At 36.7% G+C, this 20,951-nt stretch overlaps 1 protein-coding gene across 2 annotated transcripts in view; it reads left to right on the top strand.

The window, feature by feature from the left end:
* The window catches only part of MYOF (myoferlin), a 113,448-nt gene that overhangs the window by 77,122 nt on the left and 15,375 nt on the right, over positions 1-20,951 (top strand). For both annotated transcript variants that reach the window (XM_039480977.1, XM_039480976.1), the window contains 13 exons: positions 658-772; positions 1,133-1,238; positions 4,177-4,316; positions 4,646-4,819; positions 6,246-6,357; positions 8,132-8,209; positions 11,149-11,330; positions 11,428-11,586; positions 11,724-11,822; positions 12,187-12,348; positions 12,890-13,055; positions 14,163-14,239; positions 19,600-19,611. In XM_039480977.1, coding sequence (XP_039336911.1) covers positions 658-772; positions 1,133-1,238; positions 4,177-4,316; positions 4,646-4,819; positions 6,246-6,357; positions 8,132-8,209; positions 11,149-11,330; positions 11,428-11,586; positions 11,724-11,822; positions 12,187-12,348; positions 12,890-13,055; positions 14,163-14,239; positions 19,600-19,611 — 1,582 coding nt within the window. The remainder of the gene's footprint in view (positions 1-657; positions 773-1,132; positions 1,239-4,176; positions 4,317-4,645; positions 4,820-6,245; positions 6,358-8,131; positions 8,210-11,148; positions 11,331-11,427; positions 11,587-11,723; positions 11,823-12,186; positions 12,349-12,889; positions 13,056-14,162; positions 14,240-19,599; positions 19,612-20,951) is intronic.

The raw sequence follows: 20,951 nt of genomic DNA, 5'->3' as shown, positions 1-20,951 counted from the left end.
TTAGCTGATGTGTAGTCATGCGTAGCTCGTAGGTAGTCTTCAGGGAAATGTTGATTTTTTTTCATGTTATGATTGTCAATCATTCAACTATAACAGTGATCCAGCACTATTGTATTTAGTGCAGTGTAAATGGACAAAATAGGCTTGAAAAATACCCGTGATTTACACAGAATAAGTGATCGAAAGACTTGAAGAAAATGTGAAAGAAAACTCTGATGTGAGAATTGTTTATATTTTATACGTGTACATATGAAATACGTGCGTTCTCATATGATATGCATTAGTATTTTATATATTTACATCTATACACTTTTTGAAAGCGTTCAAAGCAGGTCTAGATAGCAATGGTGGGACATTCTAGGAAAAGACGTCTTTATGTGGTCTATAGGGCACTCTATGGATATTTGGAACTTCACAGTGACAGTGCAATAAAACTCCAAAAGCACAGGCGTCTGCCACTGCGGCTGAAGAAAAATCTCAATTAGCTAATAGCAATAGGGCTTTTGGCACATAGACTCAGAATTATTCAGCCATCCATTGGAGAATGGTGATAATTTTTTGTATGCATGCACATGTGCACACATTCTACAGTAGTTCTATTCAGTAATTGTAGTTTAACGATTTGCTTTGCTAATATATTTGCTTTTGACTTCACAGTTTGCTGACTGAAGCTGATGCGGGTCACAGTGAGTTTACAGATGAAGTGTACCAAAATGAGAGTCGTTATCCTGCAGGAGAATGGAAAGCAGCTGAGGAGCCCTACACAGATGTGGTGAGATTCTTATAAATTAGTACTTTTCATTTTTTAAAATTCTGGTTACAAGAGTTCTGCTTAGCTGTGAGCTATTTTGCTCCCCCTTTTACTAATTTTTCACCGCATTATGGGCTTTTGAAATGTCTAACATTTTATTTTGACTTTAGGAAAATATGTGTCCTAAAACAAGTTAGTACAGAAGAATACAGGGATGTTTCACCAGCTATTTATTACCAAAATATTTGCTTCATCCTGAGTTGCAGCTGAGAGTGGGTGGTTTGAGCCCATCAAACCAACTTCCTATACAGCCTTACAATATGGTTATGCTACATGTGCATTTTTTACATAATAACCCTTTGTTTTTTTCCTACCTGAAAGAATGGAGAAAAAACTGCACCACCTGGTGAGATTACCTGTCCCCCTAGTTGGATCTGGGAGGATGATGCTTGGATATATGATATAAATCGAGCAGTGGATGAGAAAGGTAAGATTAACTGTTTAAAGTATACTTATTAGGACAAACTCTTCACAGTCAAACAGATAGAAGAATGTATTCCAAAACTTTCAACAGGTTGTTATGCCTCACTACGATATTTTGAAATACCAGTAACCAAGAGCATGTTAGTAACTAGGTAGAGGAACATTAGTGATTTCTGGGAAGTTTTTATATTTCAAGGCTGATTTTGTTTTTGTGCATGTAGAACGTAAAGAGGCGGCAAAATGTGGCTTTAAATAGAAACTCGGCTGCAACCTTAACTTATGGAGAATCTAGCTGTTGTTTCATAATTTTAAAAAAATGTTATGATTTAGGACCATCAAGTTTTGGATAGCTATATAAGCACACGGTTATAAAACTAATACCCTCATACTCCAGTTGTTTGTTGCACTCAACTTATTGTTTTATATTAGATTGTAATTTGTTTGGGTCAGAAACCAGCTCTTCTTGGACGTTTGTACAGTGCTTATCCCAATGGGGTTCCCATCCTGATTGGGATCTCTGGTCAATTCCATAATGATGATGATGATGTAGGCTGGTGTTGAATGAAACACTCTGCAGGTGCATGAGAGACTGAGCATGTGTTATACTTATTTAAGGCAGTAGGACCACAGTCATACTCCCCTTTTCCACCTGGAATCACATGTAAATTTATTTTTAAGTTCTGGTGGTTTGCCTGAAAATGATAGTTCTTTATTTGTGTGTTCCTTTGAATAATGCAGTGCAATAGGTTGAAGGGACAAAATGCCAGATTACAGTCCAAAGGAATGATACTGCATTCTCTACTCAGGCAAAACTGCCATCAGCTTTAAAATATAAAGTAATGGTTGAATATTTCCACCTGGGAAATCTATGGGCTGAAATAACAGGGCATCCGATTCTATCCTCAAGACTGACATACTAAGGAGATCCCCATGCACACTTCTCCTCTTCCTGTGCAGAAAAAGGACTCAGCTACCATTCCCCTGGATCCAACAGAGAGTGCATAGTGGGTCTAGGGATCTACACTGCAGGACCTACTTCAACCCCATACTGGCCTTTGGGGGATTTCTCTGAAGAGGGTCAGACAACACTGTGGTTAAAATGCCAATGGCCAATCTAGTCTAGGGCTCCCAGTATTGGTGGTAGCAATATGGGAAATTTTAATGAAGAATCTAGTGTAGACAAAGCCACATGCTTCAAGTAGTTCATTATTATCTATTTCATCTTAATGATAATATTTACACTTAATGATAATATTTACACCATGTACCCAGAAAACTGGTACCAGTTATAAAAGGAATCCACAATTAAAAATGCCCACTACCTATATCTATTCCCATTTTTACCCTACTTTTACTCACCAGTCTACCATCAGTATAACAAAAACCCCACTACATTATGCAGCATCCCACAGTAGGACATGAATTTGCCATGACATCATGCAAAGTACTAGTAACAAAAAAAACTGGCCTCCCTTGGATCACAGGCACCACCATTTTGCACAGTAGGTGAAGTTTCATAGGTTGCCTGCTGTGTACGTAATCACATTTCATCAAGCAGAATCCAAGGTGGTGTACTTTTTTGTGTCTTGTTTAAGTTGTTAAGCACTCATTGTCACAAGATACCATTGAGGTCAAAAGCTTAGTAGGATTTAAAAAAGGACTGGTATAGATAATGATATATTTATATAGGCAATGAGAATATCCACAGTTATATTAAAAGGAAAATAAAAACCTCAATCTTCTGGGCATAACCCAACTCTGCCCGAAAAGGGTTAGAAAGAAACTTACATCATGGGCTGGTTATAAAGCTGTCAATGATGGGGTTTCCTGTGCCCTTCTATGAAGCGCCTGGTGCTGGCCACTGTCTGAGACGGGATACTAGATTACATGGACCACTGGTCTTATGAACTTTAGAAATTCGCAAGCACAGTAAAGAGAGACTCTTTGTTACTAGAACTGCTCTTATTTCCACCTGCTCATAATTAATCCAAATATAAAATGGAGCCATCGATCCAGCAGCAAATGGTTTCAGAGGGTGTCGGTGTGGTGTAAACCATGTAACGAGATGATTGTTAGGATATAGAGGGATGTTTGGGGGAAATATTTGACTTCAAAGCTTGCCAGTAAACAAGGAATCTATGGAACATTTCTATACTAGTTCAAGAAACAAGGGACTTGGGAAAGTAGAAGGGACAGTTTTAAGAGAAGAGTATCTGAAGCCCAGAAGTGAATTTGGATGAATTCTAAAGAACCCGGATACTCTCGGATAGCTATTTTCTTTTTTTTAAAGTCCAGTGAAACAACTGGCTGTTTGGCATCATTGGAATCTAAGTTTTCTTACTCCTCTTATGTAGTTTTGCCACCTGTGCTAAGGTTAAGTCTCAGTGCATGAGGTCATAATACCTTCCACAGCAGAAAGTCAGACTACATAAAAATCTGGACCCCAGAATTCTGGCTGTTGAATTCCAATTCTGTACAGTGGAAATATAAAAAGCAGTGTTGCCAAATCTTGTGGTTTTGTCATGTTTCTCACAATAATTGGTGTGTCTCTTAAAACCTGAGGTCATCTGATTATGTTTGAATTCCAGCTTCCATTTAAAATAAAAAACAAGTTTCTAGCCCTCCCCATTGTAAAGAATGCATGTATGACCCCAATGCTCCCTAAAGTCTCAAAACCCAGTAAGTAAATAAAAAGAACTCCAAATGGATTTTTTAAAAATAAAATCTCATGATTTTAAAGCCAAAATATTGATTTTTTTGGTGACATGACCCTTGACTTTTAAATGTTTAGGGTTGGCAATACTAAAATAGTCCCTTATGAATTTATTTTATTTCCAATGAAACTTGACCATCTGCAGAACTGCTTTAACACTGAACCCAAACTCCTCTTGTTTATAACTTATACTGTTTATCTGAAAGATAACTAACAAATCCTGTTTTAGGATGGGAATATGGAATTACCATTCCTCCAGACAATAAGCCAAAGTCCTGGGTTGCTGCAGAGAAAATGTATCATACACACAGACGGCGAAGACTGGTGCGAAAACGCAAAAAGGATCCAAGCCAAGCAACAGGAGTAAAGGTAAAAGGAGCAGATTACAACTGTAGTTAAGGGTTTCTATTTCTTACACATAATACATGATTTTAGAGGTAAATGTGTTTGAAATGCATCTCAGAGATAAGTCTGAGTGCAGAACTACATTCTGTTTCTACCCAAAGAAAAATATTTTAAAACAACTTTATTTGACATGCAGTCAGTTTCCCTTTCCTGCTGTAGAATAGTGTCCTTGTCTTTCACTTAGAGTTTATTTTGAAAAGGGTTGATTGTTTTTGTTGTAACTATTGCAGACTTTTTATGACATTTACGTAAGTACAGTGTGGATGGTTTGCATTTCTTCTGATGTCTCCTAGGTAAAGGCATCCTATGAAGATCAAGAAGGATGGGAATATGCATCTTTGATTGGCTGGAAGTTTCACTGGAAACAATGCAGTTCTGATACATTCCGCCGTAGACGCTGGAGGAGAAAAATGGCTCCTTCAGACACACATGGTGCAGCAGCTATCTTTAAACTTGAAGGTGCTCTTGTAAGTAGTAAAATCACAGCAGTAATAGTTTAATTAACAGGAAAAATAAGATTTAAAATTAGTGAGGGAACATTAACATGTTGTTATTAAATACAGCAAGCTACTGCATGAGATGCTTTATAACCATTAAATTGCTGTGTGATTGAGGCGTTCATAGGCTTCAAGGCCAGAAGGGACCATGATGATCATATTGTCTGACCTCACGCATAATACGTATATTATTTGACTCCTACAATTATTTATCTGTTAGCATGTTATGAGACTTGGCAGCAGAAACTGAACCCCTAGATGATCCACCCGCCTGGAAAATCAAAGGAGCTGGTCCAACTAAAGTAAAGCTGCTCAAGGGTATAAATCAAATGCATAAAGAGTAACTGTGTCAGTAATAGGTATGGACAGGCATTGCCTCTGCTGGATATTTGCATCAAACAACTAGCGGGAAAGAAGATAGAAAGATATCTCTATGGTCACAATTTAATTATTCCATAGGTTTATTAAAGGGATACATTGTATATGCTAAGGCATTAACTAGGGAATAGTATAAAGAGCATAGTGTGAGAAAGTAGTATATTTTACTAGGATATTAGATACAGAAAGGATGGTGGCATCATACTAGGGAAAATCCAATGTGTGGCAGTGGGGCTACATTTTTTTCTTGTTTTGCATCATAAGCAGCAAATAACAGGCATCTAGTTTATAATATCTATTTTCTTTCCTCCACTTCCCCAGGTCCTGACTCCCATGGAGTTTTGAAAATTTGCTTTTTAGTGTCTGTTCCTTTTAACCTTTATTAACTAATAAATATTGGGCTAGACACAGCTCATAGTTGCTGCCAGCTTGTGCCAGTGTAACTGGGGGGATAATGCCCCCAGCAACAGAATAGCTCTCTAAAGGAGGTTGGTGGCCAGTGTAGAGTGCTTGCAACCTCTCCTGTAGTAGGGTGCTTGCAGGAAGGCCCATCGAGAGAAATGGTACATGATGTTCACTGGCATCCCAGCCCCTTCCATTTCACTTTATTTACACAGACATAAATTTTGGGGTCCCCCAAGCTCAGGCCCCCAATACAATTGTTCCCTCTTTCCCTCCTTCTCATCTGCCCTGCTTGCAAGTGGCCAGTTTACCCCCCAAATCAGGCAGCGTTGGCCAGGAAGTGGACATGACTACCAGACAGATTTCTTTGACTGCAACTTAAAAATTGTCTTCCCAAAGGAGAGTGGCAGAACAAACATCTTTGCCTGCAGCCAAGCTTGAACTTCTTCTGCGGTACTCTAGGCTTCATTTGTTCAGGGAGGTACAATTTGCACCTCTTCTTGCCTCAACAGGAGCAAATGAAGCCCAGTGTGTACATAAGAAGCCATTAACATGAAGATCAGGTTGTTTCTGTATATGTAAATGTCAGTGAACTTGGTTTTGTATATGATTTTAGGGAGCAGACACTAGCCTTGATGATGAAGAGGGGAAGAGTTCCGAAAAAGCCAAGGAGTCTGCCACACGTGTATTTGGTGCCAACACTCCAATTGTTTCCTGCAGTTTTGACAGTAGGTTTTTCCCAGATCCCTGCTTAATGACTCACTTCTGTTGTTATGCATACCGATCACTGATAATCAGTAGCCAGGTAGTGAACCACATTGTTACCCCATCCTCCTTCCCCCAAACCCCACCAACGTACTTGTCACATCCATTTGTTGCATCTTGTTACTAACCAAGACTGTAAATTGTTTGGGACAATGTCTGTATTTTAACTATATGCTCATACGTCTCCTAGCACGATGATGGTCAGATCCCTGACTGGGGCCTTGAGTGGCTACTGGAAGACAAACCATGCATAATACAACTAATAATGTTCAACTTTGTCTGTTTCCATGATTTGCCGATCTAAATATAAATCCTATCAGGAGAAAAGTTAATAAAAATATTTGAGTGAACAGGACCAAAACCAATAAACTGGGTTAAAGAATATGGGTCAAATAATCTCTAGTAGCTCATAATTATAGGAAAATTTAGAGATGCTTAATTCCCATGTTGATAGGTGCCTTACAGATACCTAAAGTAGATTGATGGATAGGACCCTATTAGTAATAGTGCAATATAGACAGTTGTGCTATTGACCCTCCATTCACTCTACTCTTTTGGAGCCAAATGCTTCTTTCATTGGCTACCTAATCGAAGCAGCCAACCAGATTTACCCTTGCCAAATCTGAATATAAAACTGAGCTGCATTTCAGCCTCAAACTCTAATCTAAACATAATCCAGATCTAGAGCCAAACAGTCCTCTCTCAGCTCAGCTCTTCCTCTTTGTACACATGCTCTTATTACAGTCTACTGGAACCCCCGAGTTGTCCCTCTCCCTTCCTTTTAACCATAGTCAAATAAATCTGGGAGCAGCTTGCTAAATTCTGCTGTAACCAAGCAATGGTGGAAAATGAAGAATTACCTGCCATGAGCATAATGTACACTTTCGGGGGGAGGGAAGGGGAGGAAGCATCAGAGGAAGGAACCAGAACTTTGGTTTACAAGCCCTTTAACTGGTTTTCAGAATTCAAATAGGATTTAGCTGAAAATAAAAAGCCAAGCCGAAAAAAAAAAAGTTTCCAGTTCAGACTTTTGTTTCTATTTCCCCTCTGATCTTCAGATGTTGCACTAATAAAACCATTTTATGGAATTTTATTGTTTTAAATAAAATGTCTAATATGCTTAAATAAGCTCCTGCTCCCTTTTGAGTCAATGGCAACACTTGTATTGAATTCGTGGGATCAGGCTTTGGCCCAAAGTAAGCCAAGGAACTGTATTGACCAACGTTCTGGATATGGGGGAGACAAAGAGGAATTTAAAAATGTTCAAAAATACATTCAGGTCTAGCTTGCGTTGGGGTGAATCCTGCAGTTTTCAGTGCTACTTCTACCTTCAAAGTCTTGAAGAAAGAAGTGTTGGTCCTGACCTCTAATCCCATATAATTGCAGACAGGTGCATGAGAAGTTACATCTTTTGAATAGAGTAAATTGTTAGGACTTTTTAAAGTCTCCTGCAGAGTCAGAAGTGAAAAAACTGAATGGCCTCCATTTCATTCCATTCTAGGGATCTTCATCTACTTTGTGCTGGGCTGTAGAAGCAGCTCCCATACATTAGCCTGATAGTACCAGTACACTGGTCACAAATAATCAAGTTAATATATGGTGCTAAAATTGCTCATTCTTTGGTTCAGAAGCCATTGAATGCCTGTTTTACAAATGCAAAATAGCCTAATTAAAAGAATCACACTCATTTAATTCTAACCACTACATCTGGACTCTCATTTTGTTTATTTTGTATAGGAGTGTATAGTTACCACCTTCGCTGCTACATCTATCAGGCAAGAAATCTTATTGCTTTGGACAAAGACAGCTTTTCAGGTATGGAAAAATCCTATTCAAGTCAACAAACCCACTCCCTACAATGAATGAATAGCTTATTTCAGCTATAGGATAGCTTGATTCACCTGCTGTAAGCCCCTATGGCAGCAATTACAGCTTTACTGAGTGGGATCCGGAGCTGGCCAGCACATCCCCAAAGTGCACAGTAGTGACCAACAAGGAGGGGTGGTTAGTGCATCCAGGAAATGCACTGATTCAGCAGTACCCCCTTGACAGCTCTCCCAGGTCCTCTCCTGTAGGGAGAGGTCGTGCAAATATTGCCTATACTTCCCCATGGATGAATCTCTCCTGGGCCCTAGCTTCTCCTTTTTGCTCAAGACTGTGCAGTGTGTATTCCTGCCCCACCCCCCATAGGGTAGCAGAGGTGAATCAAGCTATATCTGCTTGTTGTATCAACAAGTTCTTGCCTTATCTAAAGTTTTATATTACGTTAGCACTAATATTGACTTGTACAGAAATTGCAGATTATATGTACCTTACTGCTAAGCGTGGATCTTGTTTATTTGTACAAAGGTATTCATTAGTGCTTAATTGTACAGGAACTAAAAATGTTTTACCCTTAATAGGCAATAGTGCCACATGATCTATTGTAAAGATTTATAAACTGTAGTAGTTTATCCATAGTAGCATGATGATCAGACAAATTGCTTTTACTCCTGGTATTCATTTGTATGATTTTATCATAGCTCTATACATAAGGAAAGTCTTAGATATTTCTACCTATGTGTATCAGTCTGTATCTTTGTAATCTAGAGTAAACTAATAGTTAATGAGGTACTCAAGTATTTAGTGTTTGTTAGTCGCAATGAAAAATTCCACTGCATGGACAGAATGGGATACTGTATAAACATGACTTTGAACTTCTAACAGGGTAGGGATAGAATGAATACACTGTGGATGGGGGGCTGGGTTTTTCAGGGTTTTTGTTTGTTTGTTTTTCCACGTTTTCATCTCTCTTCCTCTTCTTCCCTTTTTATTATTAATTGAACATATCTAGTGCATTCCATAATTTGTTATAGAAACATAGAATGAAGTATATTGTAGCAGTGATGCTGTTTTCTCATATGTTGTCTGAGTTCAATTTTTTTGTACATAGCATATGTCACTGTTTTGGACTTATCTGAATATGCAGCAATTAAAAAGAAATACAAAGGATCTACAACAACACCCCCCCTAATTGACAGATACCTCAGATGCAGACACACATAAACCTAAATGCCTAACCTTGTACTTTAACAGCAATAATGTTTGAAGGTTTACATAAAAGTACATAAAACTTGGATTAGTTACTTAGCTAGGGGCTGTTGAAGCTGACCTAAAGATAACCTTTAAAATAGCCTCCGGTGCTTGGTAATGGCAATTTGTACAGGAAATGTTAATATCCATCATCAGATACCTTCTTAAGAGATCCCGATGATTTAGAGGTCTACCTAATAGTAGGCTTAGAACACCTCAATCATATAGTTCTGTTTTAACAAGAGGAAGGGGGCTGCCATAAATAAGCATGTTTGAGGCCAAAGCTTGATCTGTGCAATAGCCTGGTAGAATTTATTGTTCAGCATCTAGTCAGAACTAGAATGAGCTCTTTGTATTATTTATGAGTCCATGGAGTTGTGCATCAAGGAGAAGCTTAGATAGAGGATATATATCAGTAATTGTAAGAGGAGGCTCATATAGCCAAAATTTCGTTTTAGTTTTCAAGCTAATTTTCTGATTCACAGGACATTTTAATCATTACACACATTATTGTGGTGGTCAAGATGTGCACAGAGCAAACTCTGCGGTAACCAAACTGAGAATTTAAAAGTTCATCATCAGTTCTGTGTTAACCATTCCATTGTGTGTGATGATGTATTTGTATATCACGAAGGGCTTTGAAGAGGGAACCAGATGGCTCAGGAAACTAGTAACAAAATATGAAGACTATCACCCTCCAAGTTGTAGTTTCAAATCCAGGCATGCTTGATAATGAAAAATATTACCAATCTTGTAACAGCCTAAATTCTGCCACTGTGTGAGGACCTCCAGTGACTTGATGGCTCTTGAGTGCTTTGGACAGAAAGGATAGGTTTTAATGCTGTGACACATACACAGAGTGAAGAGACTTTTTAAAGGAAAAACTGAGGTACCTGTCATAATGGGGAATTCACAGATGAGTTTTGACAGCTATGGTGGGCAAGTACCCAGGGCAATGGGATTGTGTCCGTTTCTTTTCCCCTCAGGGTTAGCTCCGCTAAGCAATCTTTGGTCCCCAAGACCCGATTAAAAATCTCCCCAGAGATTTCTGGACATTCCTTGTTTATAATCAGGCCAAAATTATTTATTTATTTATCTATTTATTTGGTGATGGTCTTAAGGCACTTGAACTTCTGATTCAAGCTAGAACAGGAAGTACGCAGGCATGTGAAAGTGAAGGAAAAATGGTAAACTTTTCAAGCCTCAAGAAAGGTTCAATGGAGGAATAAGTGAAGGTTCAGGTCAGATTAGTTTTCATAGCTCACATGCGTAGGTTCATACATAACACCCTTCCACTCCAGAGGGTTACATATTCATTACAGTGGGTGGAGAGTTATGTATCCAGGTATTTCTACCACACTGTCACTGTGGTGTCTATAAATATTACATTTTAGAGTTACATGCACTGCTTTTAATACTAGCAGGTTAAGATTTTTCTAATCAATACAGTGGGATGTTATACTTTGTAATAGGGTTGCATGCTGCCTGCTATCACCACCCATAGGTGTTTGTTATAGACTGAGGTAAAGAGACTTGAACTGGGAGGAGACAAAGAGGGAAGGAAAATAATGTGGGCCAGATCTTCATCTGGTGTACATGGGCCAATTTCCATCAGCTGAGGATCTGGACATGTTGGGTTTTTTTTTTAATTATATTTTCTAAATCTTTGTATGGTCTTTCAGATCCATATGCTCATGTTTCATTCCTCCATCAAAGCAAAACAACTGAGATCATCCATGCAACTCTGAATCCTATGTGGGACCAAACGCTCATATTTAATGAAATTGAAATCTATGGAGACCCACAGACAGTAGTACAAAATCCACCTAATGTGGTTATTGAACTTTTTGACAATGACCAAGTGGTATGTGAATTTTTTTGTCTTGATTCCCATTTGGTTGTTTATTTGGAGATAGCAGATTAATTAAAGTTTATGATTTCTGATTGGCCAATTTGTCCAGGGCAAAGATGAGTTTCTAGGAAGAAGCGTTTGCTCTCCTATGGTAAAGCTAACCCCAGGAGTGGATATCACACCTAAGCTTCTCTGGTATCCTGTAATGAATGGAGGAAAAGCTTGTGGGAGCATCCTTTTAGCTGCAGAGCTTATTCTGAAGGACAAGGTAATTTAAATATATATATATTCTTCCAAACTGTATGGTATATTGAAATAATTACAGTAGTGAATGTTTTACTATATACAGTGCACTCTGTTTAAGAAAAAGGAGAGAAACTGGTGCTTCTGTGCTTGTCTTCATAGGATGGCTCCAACCTTCCAATTCTTCCATCACAAAGAGCACCAAAGCTTTACATGGTACCTCAAGGAATTAGACCTGTTGTTCAGCTCACTGCTATTGAGGTAGTGTATTCTGCTCAAATTAACTAAATATAATGAGAGGAATCTCATCTTGAAGGTAGAAAATGTCTTTATATATTTGCTTCCATAAATAATGTGGTAATAAAATAAATACAGATGGCTTATTTTCCAGTATAATGTCATTAACATCTTATAGTAAAACACCTCGATATATATATATATATATATATATAGATAGATAGATATATATATATATATATATATATATATATATATATATATATATATAGATAGATAGATAGATAAAATCAGCCATACCTTATAATTGGAAAGACATCGTTTTTTCAGTATCATTTTTAGCACACTGGTTTCCCTTAGTAATGCCTATACTGGATTTTATTTACAGATTCTTGCCTGGGGGTTACGGAACATGAAAAACTACCAAATGGCTTCTGTTACTTCTCCAAGTCTCATTGTAGAGTGCGGTGGTGAAATGGTGGAGTCTGTAGTGATCAAAAACCTCAAAAAGACACCAAATTTTCCATATTCTGTTCTCTTCATGAAAGTGGTATGATGTTAAAATTACAGTGCAAAGATCATCAGTAGTGATAAATGTTCTACACTCTAGGTTTCGTTTTTAGAAGAAAAATCAATAGAAGGAATAAGCAATTCTTCTTTGACTTAATGTAAGACATTCATCTTTGAGTCTGAAAATTCTCAAACTGATAATTAAACATTTCTGCACAAATGCTGACAAAATAATATATTCCCAAATGCTACTAATCAATATGACTATGTTGATCATCTGTCTATAGCTCTGTCCAGGTACTTATACGGCCCTCATCACTGTAATATCTGAGGCTCAGGAAATCTTACTTTGAGGCAATAAATGTATTTTTTAAAAAATATTATGCTGACATTTATTTAATTAGCACAGCATGGAGCTGCATGATGTATGCAAATATACTTGCACAGATCATGAGAGTTCAGTATTAAATTACTGAGACTGTGGCCCAATCCTGCAGTCTTTACTCAGACAAAAACTCTTTTTTCTCCTTATCTACCATGGTTCTAAACACAAGCAACTAAACTCTGTTTTTAACTTCTAGCTTTTGCCCAAAGAGGAGCTATACGCTCCATCACTAGTTATTAAAGTGATAGACCACAGACAGTTCGGACGGAAACCAGTTGTGGGACAGTGTACCATTGAGTCCCTAGAAGACTTTCGCTGTGACCCCTATGCTACTACAGAAGACATTGCACCACAACTAAAAGGTAGGCAGCTAGAAGATGACAACAATTCTCCTCCTTTTTTGAGGAAGATTGGAGTAATCCACCTTGAATGTTCACTATATATATGGAATAGATTTATAGCCACCTACTGTTGTTTATTAAGTTAGTGACAGTGTGGTTTGAGTGGAAAATCAAACTCACAGTATTAATCACCAATGTGGTAATCTATAGAGCCTCAGAAGAGAGATGACAACCTAAAGGGCAATGTCTGTCTTCTTACAACAGGCAGTGTCAGCCCACTGGATCAGCTGGTATCCCCAAAAGGCTTCTGTAGCATGTGCATGCAATATAACTACTTTCAAATGACTGTTGTAATTAGTAGTACTGATGTAGAGAACGACACTCAAGGAGCAAGATAAAAGACTGAAAGCAAAGAGGGAGTTATTACGAAGATGGCTTTATATTTTAAGAGTAAATTTATTTTGAAAGCCATTGTTTATTTAAACCTCCCATCTTTTACTTAGTTTATGCTCAGTGCTCCTTAGAAAGCCATCATTATTATTCCAGGGAATGGATGGAAATACCACAGTAGCTTTTTTAAAAAAGGAAGTTGCATGGAAACATAGAACCTAATCTGGTCCATGCATTTGGACCACATAAGCACCCACATGGATCATCTTAAAGATCAGGCTCCTAATGGACCACATCAGTTCACTATACTGTACTGTCATATTAGGCATATAGGCACCATTTTTTTTCAATTGCAACCCATTATGGGAAGATTTTGAAAACCATAAATGGCAGGTAAGAGTCTAACATCCACTGACTTTCAACAGGCATTAGGTACCAACCTGCCATTTGCAGCTTTGAAAATGTCCCATTATTGCTTTTTCTTCAAACTCCATTGCTTTTGATATGTGTTTGTATGTGAGAGAGAAAAGTATGTATGTAACATAGCTAATGCTTGATAATTTCTATAAAGAGCTAATCCTGAGTAGCAGTTAACAAAACATTGCAAATAACTGCTTGCTTTAAAAAGTCAAACCCATGCCAAATAAATTCTTTTACATCTTCTATAACATTTGAATTTAAATTCTGATAGCAAAATTGACTGGCATATTTCACCTTAAGAAAATGTTTCATTTACAGTTAGCCTCCTGTCTGCTGTGCCTCGTCGGGATGTGGTCATTGAAATGGAAGACACAAAGCCACTACTAGCAGCTCAGGTAATCTTTGCAAATTGATGCTTGACTTTCATATTTTGGACACATGATTTACTAACAACTACTTAGCATACAACTCTGGATTTCTGTAAGCTTTTCTACCCAAGTCACAGAAGCAACTGCAAAATTGGTGGAGCATTTTGGAGTGTCATTTAAAATAAATTTGTATCTTGGCAGGGGAGCAAAGGAAGTATCTTAATTATTATTACTCTTTTTCTTATGGTTAACATTGAAATGATGTATTTCATGCAAAGTAGAGTTGAGTAAATAATTAATAGTAATGTATTCTCAATCAGTTTATTCTGTCTGTTCATGAATTGTCTGTGAGCAGTTTATAACTTTTCAAATTATTTCGTATTCCGAATTATTCACCAAATACTTTTGGTGAATAATTTTTGGTCTTTAGATCATTCATGAGCAGTTTGTTAAAGGTGTTCAGATATGAAATTCTAGAAGTGTTGATTGGTTTATTGAACTCGTAGGTCATATGGCACATTTCTGTTTGCTGATTGGATGAGTTACACTTAAAATCAGGTTTCTGTTGTGAATATTTGCATTGACAAGTTCTAAACCTGAGCTCTGTGAATATTCTTGAATATTTGCTTACAATTCAAAATATTTTTGTGATCACTCCTGCCCGTAAACTCATTTTCTAGATTGTTTGTAGAAAGCAACTCCAAAGCCAAAGTGAATTCAACAACAGACACAACTGGTGTTAAATTCAAGTCTTTGAGCAAGCACTTGCTGAACATTTTTGAGCTATTCACCCAGATTTAATGCTTAACACACTAAATCTTAACTACTGTGCTTATTTAACTGTTTTCTTTTGTCATTGGGGCTTGCAGTTATGATGTGCATAATATTTTGTTAATGCTTCTTTTCTTGCTTTACTGAGGATCCCTCTCTATGCAATCCCCTTTTGTCTTTCATGTAGCGTAGCTGCTCTGTAATTATGCTATATAAACAGTGCCAGTGAAAGCAGCAGATGTTTATCACAGGCATACCAGGAGTGCTGCGAGACTATAGATGTATCAATATGTTCAAGCAGCTAACAGTATACATTCAGTCCATTGTCCAACTTTTCCATTCAGCTAGAAGTAGTGTGAGGCTGAGTCCATTCACTGACACAGTCACCTCTGGAAAGCATTTGCAGTTTGCATATGGCTGACCAGGTACATCAAAATACCAAAATATCGAGTCTTCTGTGTTGTTTCTGTTTTAAAATATTTTACCTAATTTAGCTTGAAGGTTGCACTATGGATGTGAGAAACAGAAAGAGAGAGGAGTCGAAGATGTCCCCAGGTTATTTTCTGAGCAACAGAAAGGATTGTGGTGTTAGCAGCAGTAAGAGAAAAGGCAAGAAAAGGAGAGGGTTTGGAGGAAGAAATAAAGTGACAATTTTTAATTTTAGCCACACTAAGCTTAAAGTTTTTGGTGAGACATCCAGGAGATGCCAGATTTGTGGATGCAAGGCAAAACAAGGAACAGGGCGAGGCATGCAAAGTATAGTACCAATTAACAATTGTAATGCTTTCCAAATGTTTTAAAAACAAGTACAATAAACAAAATGCAGGTGGAGGAATTTCTCTGGTCAGCTAAGGTCTTTATGCAGCGTAAAAGCACTTTGAACCAGCCAGAGATAGCCAATGAAACATTCCCCTTACACAAGGGAACTCTCTGCCTCCTTCTGCACTAACTGCCCCTCCCCTTCCCCTTCCCCTTGGGCATTGGGGGGGAAGGAAGGGAGTGCAGTGGGGTGGTAGTGGTAGTGGGGTGATTTGAGGGGTCATGGTAAAGAATTGTCCAATCCTCCACTGGTGTAAATTTGAGTTGCCACTGGGGTTTGACACCTGTGAATCAGGGAGCCCCAACTGGCTCTCTTCTTCCACTTTGGAAGGAGTAGAGAATCAAGACCATCGTATAAAGGATTTATTGACGCCTTTTGGAATGGCAGGTGTACCTCAGTCATAGCTTTACCACCCTCTTAGTATTATGGCCATCCCAAATTCATATCATATCTGCTGCCCAGGGCATCATGTATATTTCTTTCTGTTCTGTCCTGTCCTGTGAATCTCATCAAAGTTCTGATTCTTTCAGCAATCCCATTATAAAACCTTATTTTACAGGTATTTATAATTCAATTACAAAAGTTTGGTCTTTGTTAAAAGCCTGGGGTCAAATCCCATTGATTTTAGGTTTGCAAAATTTGTCCCTTAGCTTGCAGGTTTTTTAAAAAATTACTGATTGTAGATGCTTTTAATTAACAATTTTTTAAAAACAAACAAACAAACAAACAAACCAAACCAAACAATATTTTTAAAGGGTGTTGGGTTTTTTTTAAGTTGTACAGGCTCTTCGTCCACAATTTTGATAGCAGGTTTTTTTTTCTTAAAAAATAAAAGCAGAATGATAAAATTTGTATTTGGAAACCAGATGTTTCAAACATACAGGAACTTTTTCTCTTTGGGTTTTTTCTTATGCACACCCATATTAAATTTTAAGCATAAGTCAACAGCTTTGGGATTTAATTTGTTTTTGTTGGTTTGTGTGACTCCACCTTTTCCTTTATACAAGTAAAGATTTTTTAATATTACAGAGGTCATCAATGAAAACACTCCAGAACATTGGGAAAGTTCAAACTCAGATCCAAATTTTGTGGCTTAGCCCTATTGCTAATGTGTTCATTGAATATAGTGTACACATTATTTTTTCACTACTCATTCAGGATCTTAATGTCTCATTTAGAGACCTCATAATAATGCATTTCCCTATATTCTATTTTCTCACACATAGAGACTGGCTGTTTAACATAAAATAGTAGAAACAAAACAGGCCTTCTGTTCTAATCATGTTAATGCTTTCCAAGTCCACAATCCATATTGAGAATTTGTTATGTCCATTAATAATTATATACAAATTAGATCCCTAAGGTAAAAGTCCTGGTCCCAATGAAGTCAATGGCAAAACTCTCATTGACTTCAATGGGGCCAGGATTTCACCCATAGAAGGGAAAACTTATAAATACTATACAGTGTGCTCGACAACTTTTTTTAGAGTTGGACATCAATTTAGTAAATGTAATATTGCATTGCATACACTAATAGCATCCATATGATATAAGGACTCTTTAGAAGAATTAAAAGTATATTTTTGGAAAGCTTATGTGATGTACAGATAACACACTAAGGGCCCAGATGCAGAAATTTCATCAATTACATTCCAATTTTCAGTGCTTAAGCAGTATGTCAACAGCACTCAGCAAAATGGCTTCTCCAACAGCAGTGCATGTATGTATGAAGCTAATGCATGAAGATAACCAAGTGGGGATTTAGGTGCCTTGGTCATGTGGCTTTCACTTCTCTTTTGATAATTCTTCTGTAGAGAGATTTTGGAGTGAAGGAGGCTTTTATGTCAAGTAAAGCAGTATATTTACAATTACTAGGGAGTTCTTCCAGTTCCTTTACATGTCATATATCTACAGTTCAGAATTAATGATTGGTTCAGCCCTACCACCAATATTTGGATTTTGTTTAAAATTAGATTTTTCCAGGGGAAAACATACCAATTAATCAACAGTAAATAAAAACATAATTCTGTTACCTTGCTAAGACTCAACTGTGGCTGATAGTACAGGGTCTCCATAAATTGGAGCGGATAAATAAATAGCAGTTCAATATTTGTTATGAAAGAACATTTATAATAATACATAATGAGATCATAATGAGCTAAAGAAATTGGTAAATTCTTTTATCTGGTCTTTGTCATGTGAATATTTCTCTCCAAAATCTCAATTTATCTATAATGATTTAAGCCTAAATCACTGGCATTTTATGAATGAACATTGCTTATTAATATTAACAGCATCCAAAATCTAGATCATATTTACAGTTTGTGGTGGGGATTTGGATTTTAAACATTTTTTCAAAGCTATTAAAAATATTGTTTGAAAAAACATTTGACGGTATATCAGGAAAAAAAAATTAGTCTTAAACCAGTCAGCACCTTGAACATTACGTTCTGATGAAAGATTCAGAGACCATAAATAATTATGTTTTGTGGTAAATCCCCTTAATTCAGAGTTAAGAATTAAGCTTGATGCACAGCAAGGCAAACAACGTTGTTTTCATGAAAAACTGTCATTCATCTATCTTCAACATTGTGAACTAGTAAAAAAAAATGTAGATTAAAAAATGCAAAGTATTTAAATTTATGACATACCTGTAGGTGAACAGATAGGTAATCAGAGTTTCTGAGGGCAAACTGCTCCTTTAGAAATTGTCATAAAACCTCATACAGTATGAAATTATTTGTTACCATGGGATACTTCTGATTTTATCTTAAAGTTAGCCATGATGACTGAAATACACTACATTTTAATATCCAAACAGGATAATTACCTTCATGATAGAAATGAGGAATTTTGAGTAGTACTATTGGTTTGTATACTCGTATGCTATTTTCTGGATTTCTTTCGGTTTGCACAACAATCTAATTATTATACCTCTAAATTAGAACACAATGGGTGATATAAACACAGAAAATCACTAGCGGTAATCATTGCTTCCAAATAAGTGTGGTACAGTATTTACTCTTCGTGGAAGATCCTTATTCATAATGTAAATTATATAATTAATTTTGCAGTTGCAAAAGTTGTTGCGAGTACTTATAATTCTTCACATTTTTTCAGACTCTAGAATGTCCACAATTTTTAAAGCAGCAAATTGGCAATAAAAACACAAACAAAAAGACTTATAAAATAGTTGCTAATGCTCACAAGTATGTAAGGAGTAAAATATGAGAGTCTTCAAAAAGAGCAAAGCAACCCAAATTACTGTGTGTGTGTCTGTGAAGATCCTTTGGAACAAAATCTCTGTGGAATTAAAAATTATTATGTTTGATTTAGAGATAGTCCTAGACCCACTTGTAAGTGAACCAACCAAGTAAAGTATGGGCCAGATCCTGCACACTCCTCCTTGCACACCCAAAACAAATCTGTGAAAGCTGTGGGGGTGAGAGGAATGCTGCATTGGGTCCCACGAGAGTATAAATACACTCTCACACATTTTCTGTTTACTTTTTAAAACATTGTTACAAGAACCAAAACATAAATTCCCCAATCCTGACAACTTTCAACATTTAATTGAGTATGTAATAAATACTATAGTTCAACAAATAAAGCAACAAATCATTTCTGAATAATTCCTAAATAAGAAAAACATTTTGTGAAATAGAAAACTTATATATGAAAACTAAATTTTCCTTCTTTATCACCTGCCCCCAATGTAAAACATTATAAACCCTGTTTTTTTATTTACCCTCTTTTTTTGTTTTGCTCTTTTTTATGAATGGATCCTTATGAACAGCTTACAGAAAAGGTAATTACAATGTTCCTTATTTATAATAGCCTAGTGCTTTCTTGTAGCTCAAAGCTCCAGGTAGAAATCGGTAAGTTAACTTTGTATTCTGGTTTTGGTACTTTTAGGGGGTGGAGGAGGAATCTGTAACTTTTGAAAAACATCAAAATAAAATGCTGCCTGCACTATTTGACCAGAATGGAAAATTTAGGAAAATTATGCAAAATGGAAATGTGAGCCTCCACATAATCCAAACGTTATTAAAAACAACAGATTTATTGATTTGAGTAACACTAATCACCTCTAGAAATATCACAATCCTTTAATATTTTTCATAGTTTTTATTCACTGTAAACATATTACTACCTGGTTTTTTCTCTACAGTGATTACTTTCTACAAATAACAGGTGACTTTACCTGTCTAATCCCTATAGAGTTAGACACACACTATACCTATAAGATGCTGACAAAATAATTGAAAGAAACTATTAAAATTATTTCCTTGCTCACTATAATGGTGCAGCACTAGGACAATATACATTTTTTTTGCACACGGTTGTGAAGTATAAGGGGAAAGAAAAGTGAGGTTAGTTATTCTTCATCTAATTCTACAAATAATAATGAACATATAATGACTTGAATTGTGGCAATTTCCAAGTTGCTATATAAACACATAGGAAGAGATAATCCTGCCCCATGTTCATATAGAAAGTACCAGAAGTTTCCAGAATTCATTGATGGTTTCCCTGCTCTTTCCTAATGGACATATCCTGTAGACTTTACTCTGACAAAACTCCCCTTGAAGTCAATGGTCCAGATCCTCAGCAAATATAAAGGCAGCATAGCTCCATTGACTTTAGTGGAGTGACACCAATTTACACCAGCTGAGGATCTGGACCAATGTAATTCTAACTGTATCAGTATTATTGAAATCAATGGGAGTTTTACCCATCTCAGGACTGACGTATTTAACCCTCATATGAAAGAATTTTATGACCTGTTTACTCTAGGTATTATGAATAAATTAAATGTATGCATTTTGAAGGGAGCAGTCACCATGGTATCTAGAATTCAGTGCAATAGCCATAATGCATAGATTGCTGTGGCTAGGTGCATATTCAAGAAGAAAGGCCAGACAAAGTGGTACGTGCTGCTATAGGCAGGATGCTAGACAAGACAGACCATTGATCAGATATGGTATTGTAATTCCTATGAGTTAAGTAAGATAGTTTAGCCCTAACTTTAAATTTCATTGCTCTCTTTTTGATTCAGACCTTTGTTTGTTTATTATTTATTATACCTTTGAATAATAGTTTTTGTTATACTTTTAATTAGTCATTGCCTCTGTTTTATAGATGATA

This window comes from Mauremys reevesii, linkage group 7, assembly GCF_016161935.1.
Source record: "Mauremys reevesii isolate NIE-2019 linkage group 7, ASM1616193v1, whole genome shotgun sequence".
NCBI lineage: Eukaryota > Metazoa > Chordata > Testudines > Geoemydidae > Mauremys > Mauremys reevesii.
This window is presented reverse-complemented; position numbering and strand designations above follow the sequence as displayed.